The following is a 9,723-nucleotide window of genomic DNA, read 5'->3' as shown; positions in this document are numbered from 1 at the left end:
CCCTTCCCCCTCCAGAAACACTTGCCGCCACTTCCAGACACCAGACGTTCCTGGATTTTCACATACTCCTCTGACTGCTCCCTTTTAATCTCCTTTGCTGGCTTCTCTCCATCCCACCCCACCCCTACCTATCCCTGTTCTCTTCATGCAGGACCACGGTTTTGACAGTGGCTGTGCTCCTCCTATAGCCGCTGCTCCTGTAATGTGGTGTTTCTTCCACAGTTGCAGCCCTCATCAGAATCTGGTAACACTGCTCCCTGCTCTTATCCCAGCAGGCTTAGATGTGGTAAAGGCTTCCCGCTATTGCTAGACCCTGGGTGCTTCACCATCCCTTTTGGCTCTCTTAATCTGGCTACGCCTCTGTAAATAGTCCCTTCAGTAACTCTCTTCTATAAACACTTTGAGTGTCCTGTTCCCTGCTGGGACCCTGATTGACACACTGCTTGTTTTTGTATGTTGCTTATCTCCCATATTAGCTTATACGGTCACTAAGAGCAAGGTCTTAGTTCTTTTTTTATTCCTAGTAATGATTGTTATACAATTGGTACCAACAAATGCCGAAATAAAATATTCTTTCTTATTAACTGCCTTCAACTTAAATAGGAAGTGAAAGGGATAAAAGCATTTAAAATGTTTATAGATCCCCCAGGACAAAAGGCAGAAGGATGAAATAATGCTAGTTGCTGATTTTTTTTTTTAAGGAGGTTGTTTTTTTTTTAAAGGAATTCCTTTTTATTTTTATTATTTATTTTTATTTATTTATTCATTTTATTTTGGCTGTGTTGGGTCTTAGTTTCTGGGCTAGGGCTTTCTCCATTTGCGGCAAGCGGGGGCCACTCTTCATCGCGGTGCGCGGGCCTCTCACTATCGCGGCCTCTCTTGTTGCGGGGCACAGGCTCCAGACGTGCAGGCTCAGTAGCTGTGACTCACGGGCCCAGTTGCTCCGCGGCGTGTGGGATCTTCCCAGACCAGGGCTCGAACCCGTGTCCCCTGCATTGGCAGGCGGACTCTCAACCACTGCGCCACCAGGGAAGCCCCACTAGTTGCTGATTTCATGGGCTTTGCCTGATTCGTCAAATTCGCGATTCATACAAAATCCGTGTGGAGCATGCGCTTTCTTCTCCAGGTACATAAATGAAAGACGGTTACTTCTATTACCGTAGAAGTTGAAGTACAAATAAAGCGGGCAGCTGTGAAATCCAGAGCAGCAGGGAAGCCCCACTGCGGAACAATGGAGGGATCTAAGAAACACAGGGCGTCAGTAATTGCGCCACATCCTATACACGTGATGCGCTTTGGGAAAGAGGCCATTGCACGGGGTCCCCACTTTGGGGGTCTCTTTTCTACTCTGCTTGTCCCTCCCTCTTCACTATTGTAAACTGCACTGCCATTCCTTCTCTACCAACTCTGTTCCCATTGCCCCAGTGCCAACCAGGTGGGCAAAATAAGGATTCAGGGCAATAAGGGGAAAGGAAAGGAAAGAAAAGGAAGCAGCCCCCGTCATCCCTCCTTTGGACCCAGTGGTACTCTTTTGGCTGTCTTCCCAGCCTGCAACCTTTGGGCCATCTTCTATCACCTGTACACATTCCCTCATCCCCAGAAACTGGACCCAAGTGTTCTTTTGAAATAAAGAGGATTCTGACTTCAATCGTCTATGGATCCAAGGGTCCTCCTTTGACATCTATGTCTACTTTTGCTTTTACAAATGAATCCAACTATTAAAATAGACACTGTTGTATGTATGTGTTAGGGGAGGTGGGCAGAGATGATTAACTTTATTCTGTTTTTCATTTCAAAAAAACTTCAGAGAACTTCAAAAGGATTTTGTTCCATAAACTAGACATCCACGTAGATGACCAAACATCTTAGCCCCTAAGTTCCTTGACCTCCTCATTGCCAATGACCTTCTTACACACTGTAGCTCAGCCATCCCCTCCCTGCAACTGTTCTACTTTTAAGATCATCAATCAGTCATGCTCTCTTCAAGCACCACTTCCTACCCTTCCAGTCAGCTTATTTCATCTATTTTCAATCTCACTGGTACTTCCTCTCCAGGAGCCCCTCCTATCATCTCTTCCCTCCTTATGCCCCTCTGATCCCATGGTTCACCTATTTGGGCACCCTTTTGCAATTATCCTAAACTCCCTTTCTCTTTTGTCCTTCCGTGGCATCTCCCCAGCACAAATGCTAACCTGGAATGAACCTCACCACCTGGCTTCCCCATGTCTGCTCCTGAACAGCTGGATGCTACTAGAGAAAATCACACATCAAGCAGACAGGAATCTTGCCAGATTTATGGTCACCAACCTCAATGGACTGTCAACACTTCCAGCATCAAGATATACTTGTAGAGTGGGTAAATATCTATGGAAGGAACGCTGGGGATTCTGAAATGTAAGGATTGCATGCAGGTAGAGGAGCGAGCAAAAGAGGCAAAGAAGATCAATCAGTGCAGAAGAGAACCAGCTGAAAAAAGTAACTTGGAAGTAAAGGAAAGAGAATTTCAACAAGGCTTCACTAACTGCCATTGTCTCTTTTGAGCAAAACTCTGTGTCAGGCTACTCTGTGGACCAACAGCCAACCAACGGAGGGCCAGCTCTAGGGTCACATGCTCGCCCTGATCCAAAGACCAGGCTGGCTCATTTCCTTCAACAGGGGGTTGAGGAATGGCAGTTTCAGCTAGAAAAGGTCACGGATCGCAACAGACATGTGAAAGTATGAGGAAGCATCAAGAATCCCGAGGGCTTGAAAAGGCTGAAGAACAGGTTTGGTTGAAATGAGGAAATAGAATGGGTAGAAGGATGGGAAGTTGCAGTCAGAAGGTAGGATACCAGCATCAAAGTGATCAAAGGCCAGACAGGGATGGGTAATTACAAGGTCCAAAGTGTGACCATGGGAGTGGGGTATGGAAGTGAAGTAGAGGTATCACTGGAGTATTAGAGTTCATTGTGTCTGATCTCCCTGGCCACGTTATGAGCTCTCAAAAGACATTCATCTTTTCATTTATCTTTTGACCCATAATATAACACCTTGCATATAATAGGCACACAATAAAGAAAGAATGGGAGAGGCATTTAAGCTAGCTACTTGGGATGCAAGGGTCAGCAGAAGCAGACACAATACTAATAATCCTCATGGATTTTGCAGTCTTGTGGAGGAAGAGACAGACATTAATCAAATAATCAGACAAATGAATATAAAATTATAAATGGGAAAATGTGTTCTGAAGTTAACACAGCACCATGATAATGTATCATGGGAGAATCTGACCTTGTCTGGGGGAGAGAGGGAATCACTGGGAAGTGATAGTTGAGTGAGAGCTGAAGGATGAGTAGAAGTTAACCAGGTGAAGAGATGGGAGAAGAATGAATCAGAGAGAGGGAACAGTACGTACACAGGTCAAGATGCCTAGAGGGCAAACAGTACAAGTGAGAGCTCTCAGAGGTGATCTTGGAGAGGGAGGCAGGGGCCAGGTGATGATGTCGGCAACAGATGTTCTCCATCTTCCTGATAACTGTACCTCAATTTTGTTCAGATGCTAAGGAAAAGTATCATGATTGGTCCAAGCCAGCCCAGGAAATCTCATTTCCTTTTGGCCAACAATGTCATTGGCATTGCCTCAAGGGCGTCATTATAATCAGAACTGAATGGGTACTTAGAGCTCCTTGACACAGGGACAGCAATGGGGTCATGAGGCCCAGAAAGCTGGCAACCTATGCAGTGTCACACAGTTGGTGGCAGAGCAGGCCAAGAGCCCAGACCAACTGATCCCAGCCCAGGATTCAACACACTAGAGGGTACGAAAGGGCACATGTAAGCTTATAGTCAAGACAGACTCGAGTTTTGATTTCTGGTGGTCACACACTAGCTGTATGACTTTGAGCAAGTTATTTTTCTCTCTAAATTTCAATTTCCTCTTTTTGAAATTAAGGAATCACAACACTTATCCTGCAAAATTGTTGGGATTAACTAAGATAGTATATGTAAAAGAAAAATTCCCAACAAATGTTAGGTCATGTAATATAAACCATTCAGCTGTGTTTTGGTTAAGAGGCAGCAGAGCTGAAGAGCTGTTTCATGATACAGAAGCACAATTGGCAAAACCATGAAATAACTTACTTGATATTTCAAATGAACAGATGATTGCTCTTTTGCAACAGGCATTTCACTGATACCTTGTTTACAGGTCACTGGAGATGATGAAGGAAACTATACTTGCATTTCATAGGTATGTTTACTTTTTACAAGCTTCGTATTTGGTGTCTGCTTGCCAAGTTTTAATTTTCTAGGTGGCATCTACAGTATAGATAACTCTCATAAGCACTTGTAAGATATATTAAGCTTCTTCTTCAAGGAGCTTTGTAATACTATTAGGAAAATATGACCAAAAAAGCCTAGAACAATGTGGACTGGGTTGGTAGATGGCTGGTTGGATGGATGGATGGATGGATGGATGGATGGGAAGTCCCTCTGTCTGTCTAACTGGTTTATCGATAGCCTTTCCAAAGGAATACAGTCTTAAAGAAATTTTCTCTCTTCCCTTTTTTGGTTGGGTCCCTGGATTATTACATTGGGCTGTCTGTAGCTTTATAGTTCTGAGTAAGTGGAGATCAACACAAGCTTTTCACGAACCCCTTAGAGCAATAACTTGTAATATCTGCTTAAAGACCAAATGTAAAGATACTAAAAACTATTTCCAGAGTAGTCAAAAGCTGGCCTTAAAGAAACATCCAAAGAAATACATTCCAAGAAATTATTTCTCCTAAATCAAGCAAAACCCATCCTGTGCAGGAAGTGAACAATAAAATAATCATTTCTGCATATCTGAAGTCCATCTAAGTTTGCTGAGTAAAGGAACCAATAATACTTGTCCCTTCCATAGGGTGCCAAAGGGAAAAGCAGAGAAATAACCTTTGTCGAATGCTTACCAAGGATCAAGCACTATACTATAGGCTTTTTATGGTGAAATCTTACTTAATCTTTAAACAGATCCTGTGAGGTCAGTGCTGCACCCAATTTTTCAGATGCGGAAGCAGACTCAGAAAATTTAAATAGCTAGGTAAAACCACTCAGTGAATACCTGGCAGAGCTGATTGAAGTCCAGTTACACTAGTGAAAACAAAGGTTAAAATTATGTGCTTTCACTGCTGAAGGTGCTATAAGAAGTTTAATTCATTTGCCACTTCCTCTTTCTCCAAAGAACAATTTAATATAAATGAAAATATACCTAAGGCCCTTTGGTGGTTAGAGATCACTGAGAATGACCATTCATGGTAGCCTGCTTATTTCTAAGAGTGGTTGGTGGCTGTGCAGGACGTTCAGGAGAGCCTGCCCAGTGCCACCCTGCTGACCACTCCATCATGGATAAATAAGCAGACCTTCCAGAGACCCTTGGCATGTGCAAATGTGTTAGAGAAGTCAGGTTTTATTTCCTCATCTGGCACAAAGGAGCCCTTCCTAACTTCCCCAGGAGGACATTGGGAGGATATGGATGGGTGGGAAGCAAAGGAATTGTTTCAGTGGCAGTCACTGCAGGAGGTCAGGACTGGGCTGGCACTGTTTTCAATAAGAGTCATCGTGTTCATGGTCCAGAGTCTGGCAGGAATTTTTTATTTGTTTGCTTTTGTTTTGTTATTAGACACCGAGAATGCCAAGGGCAGTTCTGTGCCAAACCGCAAGAAGAATGAAAGCCCAGGACTTCCCTTGGGTCACCAGCTTCCTTCAGCTTGGAGCAAGAGTAAAATCTTCCCGAAGATAGAAGTTTGGGAATTTCCCATTGACTCACATTTCAGGCAAAGCTGGTACTTAATCCTCAGAGCTCAGAGTGAGCCGGGGTGAGTTCAGGAGACACAAGGACAGGACACTTCGCTGAGAACCGAACCAGTGATCACCTGGCTTCCAGTAAGTACTGCTTGACGTGACTGGTCGGGGTTCTCAAGACTGTGCTGATCTGGAAGCTTAACTGAACAAAATCACTGTTACGGGCTCTCTCTTCATAACCTTCTTGGGCTGCACAGAGGGAAACAGGACCTCTTGGTATCACACTCATCAGATTTCATTACAATGAACATGTTAGGCAATGAGACTGGATGCTGTCTCCTGAACAAGATCAGAGAGTTAAATCTGAAAGGCTGTTTTGTTTGGGGGCAATGACAAGAAATGAAAGTCAAACTCTGAACAGATTTAATTCTTTTTTCTCAGGTGAAAGGAACAGCAAAGTAGTTCAGACACCAGCTCTCAAGTTAGGACGCTGGCTCTGCTTCTTTTTAGTTATGTGATCAAAGGCAAATTACTTAATCTTTCTGGTAACAGTTTCTCATCTGTAAAGTGGATACTGTATCACTGTAAGAATAATGTAAATGTTATAGTATTGTTATATCTCATTGCTATGTTGAATCTCACTAGATTTCATATATGTAATATATAATATTAAAACTTTGCTTACATTATATAAGTAAAATTTATATAATAGATTTCATATGTTTGAATATAGTAGATTTCATATATATGTATACATATACTGAATTTCATAAAAATAATTTGAAATCGATATAGATCATATGCAACATATATTATGTGAAATCCAGAATATGTATACATATATATGAAAACCATTATATACATATATATATATCTGAAATCTATTATATAGATTTTGTTTAGAAGTGCTTGGAATGTATTAAGTACTCAATACATGCTAGACATTATGAAACAATCATAGAATCATAGACTATCCGAACTGGACATGACCCAACAAGTAACACTTGTCGAGCACCTATAAAATGCTCTTTGCCAGATTATTTCAAGTGATGCTGACAGCAGTCCTATGAGGGTGGTGATGTTATCACTTCCATTTTATAGATGAAGGAACACAGGTGAACACAGGTGCTATAATGTACCCAAGATCACATGTCATAACTGATGGAGATGAATCCGGATTTCAGAGTTAATACTCTAAAACTGCCGTCTCATTTTACAGTGGGTAAAAAAATACCACCATTAAAAAAAAAGCAGGAAGAGTGGTCCCTACACGAGACTTTGGGGCCCTTCACAGACATTGGAAGGCCAGAAACGTCTTCCAGAGCTCTCCTTGCCGTCCACGGTGCGCAGGGAGCATGGATGTGGGTGGGAGCGTGGAGCGGTGTGGGGATCTGCACAAGTCACCTCGCTCATCCTCTCGCAAACGCAGTTTTCCGTGCGTAAAACAAGCCGTCTCCCGGGACGGTTCTGCGACACCAAAGCAGTCACGTGAGCAAACACATTTTACAAACTGTAAAGGCTTAACAAAGAATTATTCTGTCAAGAAAAAGAATGATTTGGGGCTTTTAAACAAAGAGAGCTTGCAGTAAAAACACTGCTTTAAAATATGTTCCCCTCAAAGCGGTGGGGGTGGTGGTGTGATGAATTGGGCGATTGGGATTGACATGTATCCACTGATGTGTATAAAATTGATGACTAATAAGGACCTGCTGTATAAAAAAATAAATAAAATAAAATTCAAAAATTCAAAAAAAAAAAATGTTCCCTCAGCTAGTCTCTCCGGCACAGTCCTACAATCTCACCTTTGAACTCCATCGCTCACTAGGCTAAATGCCCCGTGGGAAAGGTGGTCAAGTCCCACATGCAGGGATGTGAGGAAAGGCGATGGGCTGAGAACCACTGGCCCCCAGTTCTGCTTCAGGCAGTGAAATCCCTACAATTGGAAAGAACCTCAGGGATCTGAAGCAAAACCTCAGGGGTAAATTTTTTTTTATGTCCATGGTTGGCAAATTTTTAAGTAGGTTCTATTCCTTTTCCTTGTACAGAAATGCTCTTCCAGGGAACAGAAGGCTTTGGTCTCAATGGCCTGGTGCCTTCATCAAGTATTACAGCCCATTGCACAGAGCTAAGCATGCTCCTTACACCAGGGGAGGGCTGAGGGCACCAGAGATTCAACATATGCCTTAAGATACCCCAGGGACCTGTTTGTTACTTCACTTGTTATCTGTTTGTTATTTGTTCAAATAATCACTATCGTTATTATACAGAGATACCTCAACAGAGAAAACCATTTTTTAGTTAGGGAATGTGTGAGTTCTAGGTCCAGGAAAACCCCACTTGTCTTCAGAGGGTTCCCATGTGCCTTTCACAAATCACCAGGAGTATGCTTTGAGATCTTGAGGTCTTAACCTTAAGACTTTCATCTCTGTTTACTATATATATGTACACAAATAGTATACGTATACATACATATAGTATACTATATGCGCATGTATATATATATATATATATATATACACACACACACGCACTATAGTATAGTATATGTATATTGTATACTATATACAATATACATATATATTTCAGAAATTGCTGTGAGTCATTTATGCCCTAGGAGGAATGAGTGAGTTTATGCTGGAGAAAGGGAGACCTCAGGAGAGGAGGAATGACATCATGCCAATTGGATGGTAAAGAGCCCTTTGCCTCTTCCCATTTCCTGGGACTGCCCTGGGACTGCCCTGGGACTGCCCTAGCACTGCCCTGTTCAGTGTTTCCTCCTATTTTGAGAGTCTGATTCAGGGTAAAACTTGGTCACCAATACATTCCTGTTTCAAAGATCTCACCTGCCCCCTGGTCTCTTACCCTGTGGGATTCCTCTCCTCGCAGGGCCCCGTGTCGGTCATGGGATTGCCAGCAGATCTGTGCAGGAAAGGGCTTGACCTCTAGAGTCAGTTTGACCATGTCAGCCTCAGCCCCCAGTGCTGGGCAGCCTTGGGAACGGGGCACACGGGCAGTGGAGGCAGTTTAAGGATAGGGGTGTGCCCTGGTCCTTGCTCTAAGGTTTCCCTCTGGAGAAAATGAGTTCCTGGCGTGGAGGAGGGCTTATCTTGGGCTTCTTTTTGGCCAGAAATGCTTTCTCAGCTGCAGTTGGTCCATAGCATGCTGCCCTCTGCCCTGTTCTTATCTCTGTTCCTTGGTGTTGCTATCCCCAGGGGCTCTCTTGTCAGAGCCACTTATGAAGCAGGAGCAGAGAAAGTCCAGGGAAGATGCTCCTTTGGTCATCCTAGCCACACCTCCACAGAGCTGGCACTTGGTGAACACAGGCTGCTTGGGCAGGTCCTTATTACCATGGCTACTATCAGCCTCAAGGGCAGAATGGGGAGAGGGGAGCCGATTAGCCGTCTCACCAACATTTGGGAGCACCATCCTGACGCTTGGTGATTGAGTGGCTAAGCAGTGACGCATACCGTTGTTTGGGGACTAACGCTTAACCCTTCTTTTTTGACAGGTGAGAACAGACAGCCGTAATGGAACCCAAACCTCAGAAGAGTTCAGGTACCCGAGGGGCATATTCTCAGAAGGAAAAAACTCTATTGAAAATAATGATCAATTCCTGTCAAACTAACCAGGATACAGAAGATGGTTTTAGTAAGGATGATGGGTGGCAATTCTGAGACAATTATTCTTGGTGTGGAGAATGTAGCGGAGGCTATTAGATTCAGCTGATTATTTTGTAAGAGCTCACTTATCTAGAAATTTGGCATTTTCTGATTTTCATGGACCAGATGTTCCATTTGTTGCTTGGAGATGGTACTAACAGCAAACTATAGCCCAGAAAAGACTGGAGAATATTTCCGTAATTTTATATGAAATTCTCAATTGGAGAAACTGCCAAAATTGTTATCAGGGCTTATTATGAGGATAGGTCAAGGGGTATTATTCAGATGTTCCTGCTTCATGCTC

The 9,723-nt window shown here is 43.2% G+C and overlaps 1 protein-coding gene across 4 annotated transcripts in view; it reads left to right on the top strand.

The window, feature by feature from the left end:
- Positions 1 to 1,800: 1,800 nt before the first annotated feature.
- The window catches only part of PLEKHS1 (pleckstrin homology domain containing S1), a 32,168-nt gene continuing 24,245 nt past the window's right edge, over positions 1,801 to 9,723 (top strand). For 2 of the 4 annotated variants that reach the window (XM_082424037.1, XM_082424034.1), the window contains exons 1-2: positions 1,801 to 5,901; positions 9,269 to 9,315. In XM_082424037.1, the coding sequence (XP_082280163.1) occupies positions 9,288 to 9,315 (28 nt within the window). In that variant the 5' untranslated portion in view covers positions 1,801 to 5,901; positions 9,269 to 9,287. The other 2 variants (XM_082424036.1, XM_082424035.1) reach the window with 2 other exon arrangements.

Source organism: Balaenoptera physalus (genome assembly GCF_965194825.1).
Source record: "Balaenoptera physalus genome assembly, chromosome: 14".
Taxonomy (NCBI): domain Eukaryota; kingdom Metazoa; phylum Chordata; class Mammalia; order Artiodactyla; family Balaenopteridae; genus Balaenoptera; species Balaenoptera physalus.
Note: the sequence above shows the minus strand (reverse complement) of the source record. Positions and strands in the feature narration are given on the sequence as shown.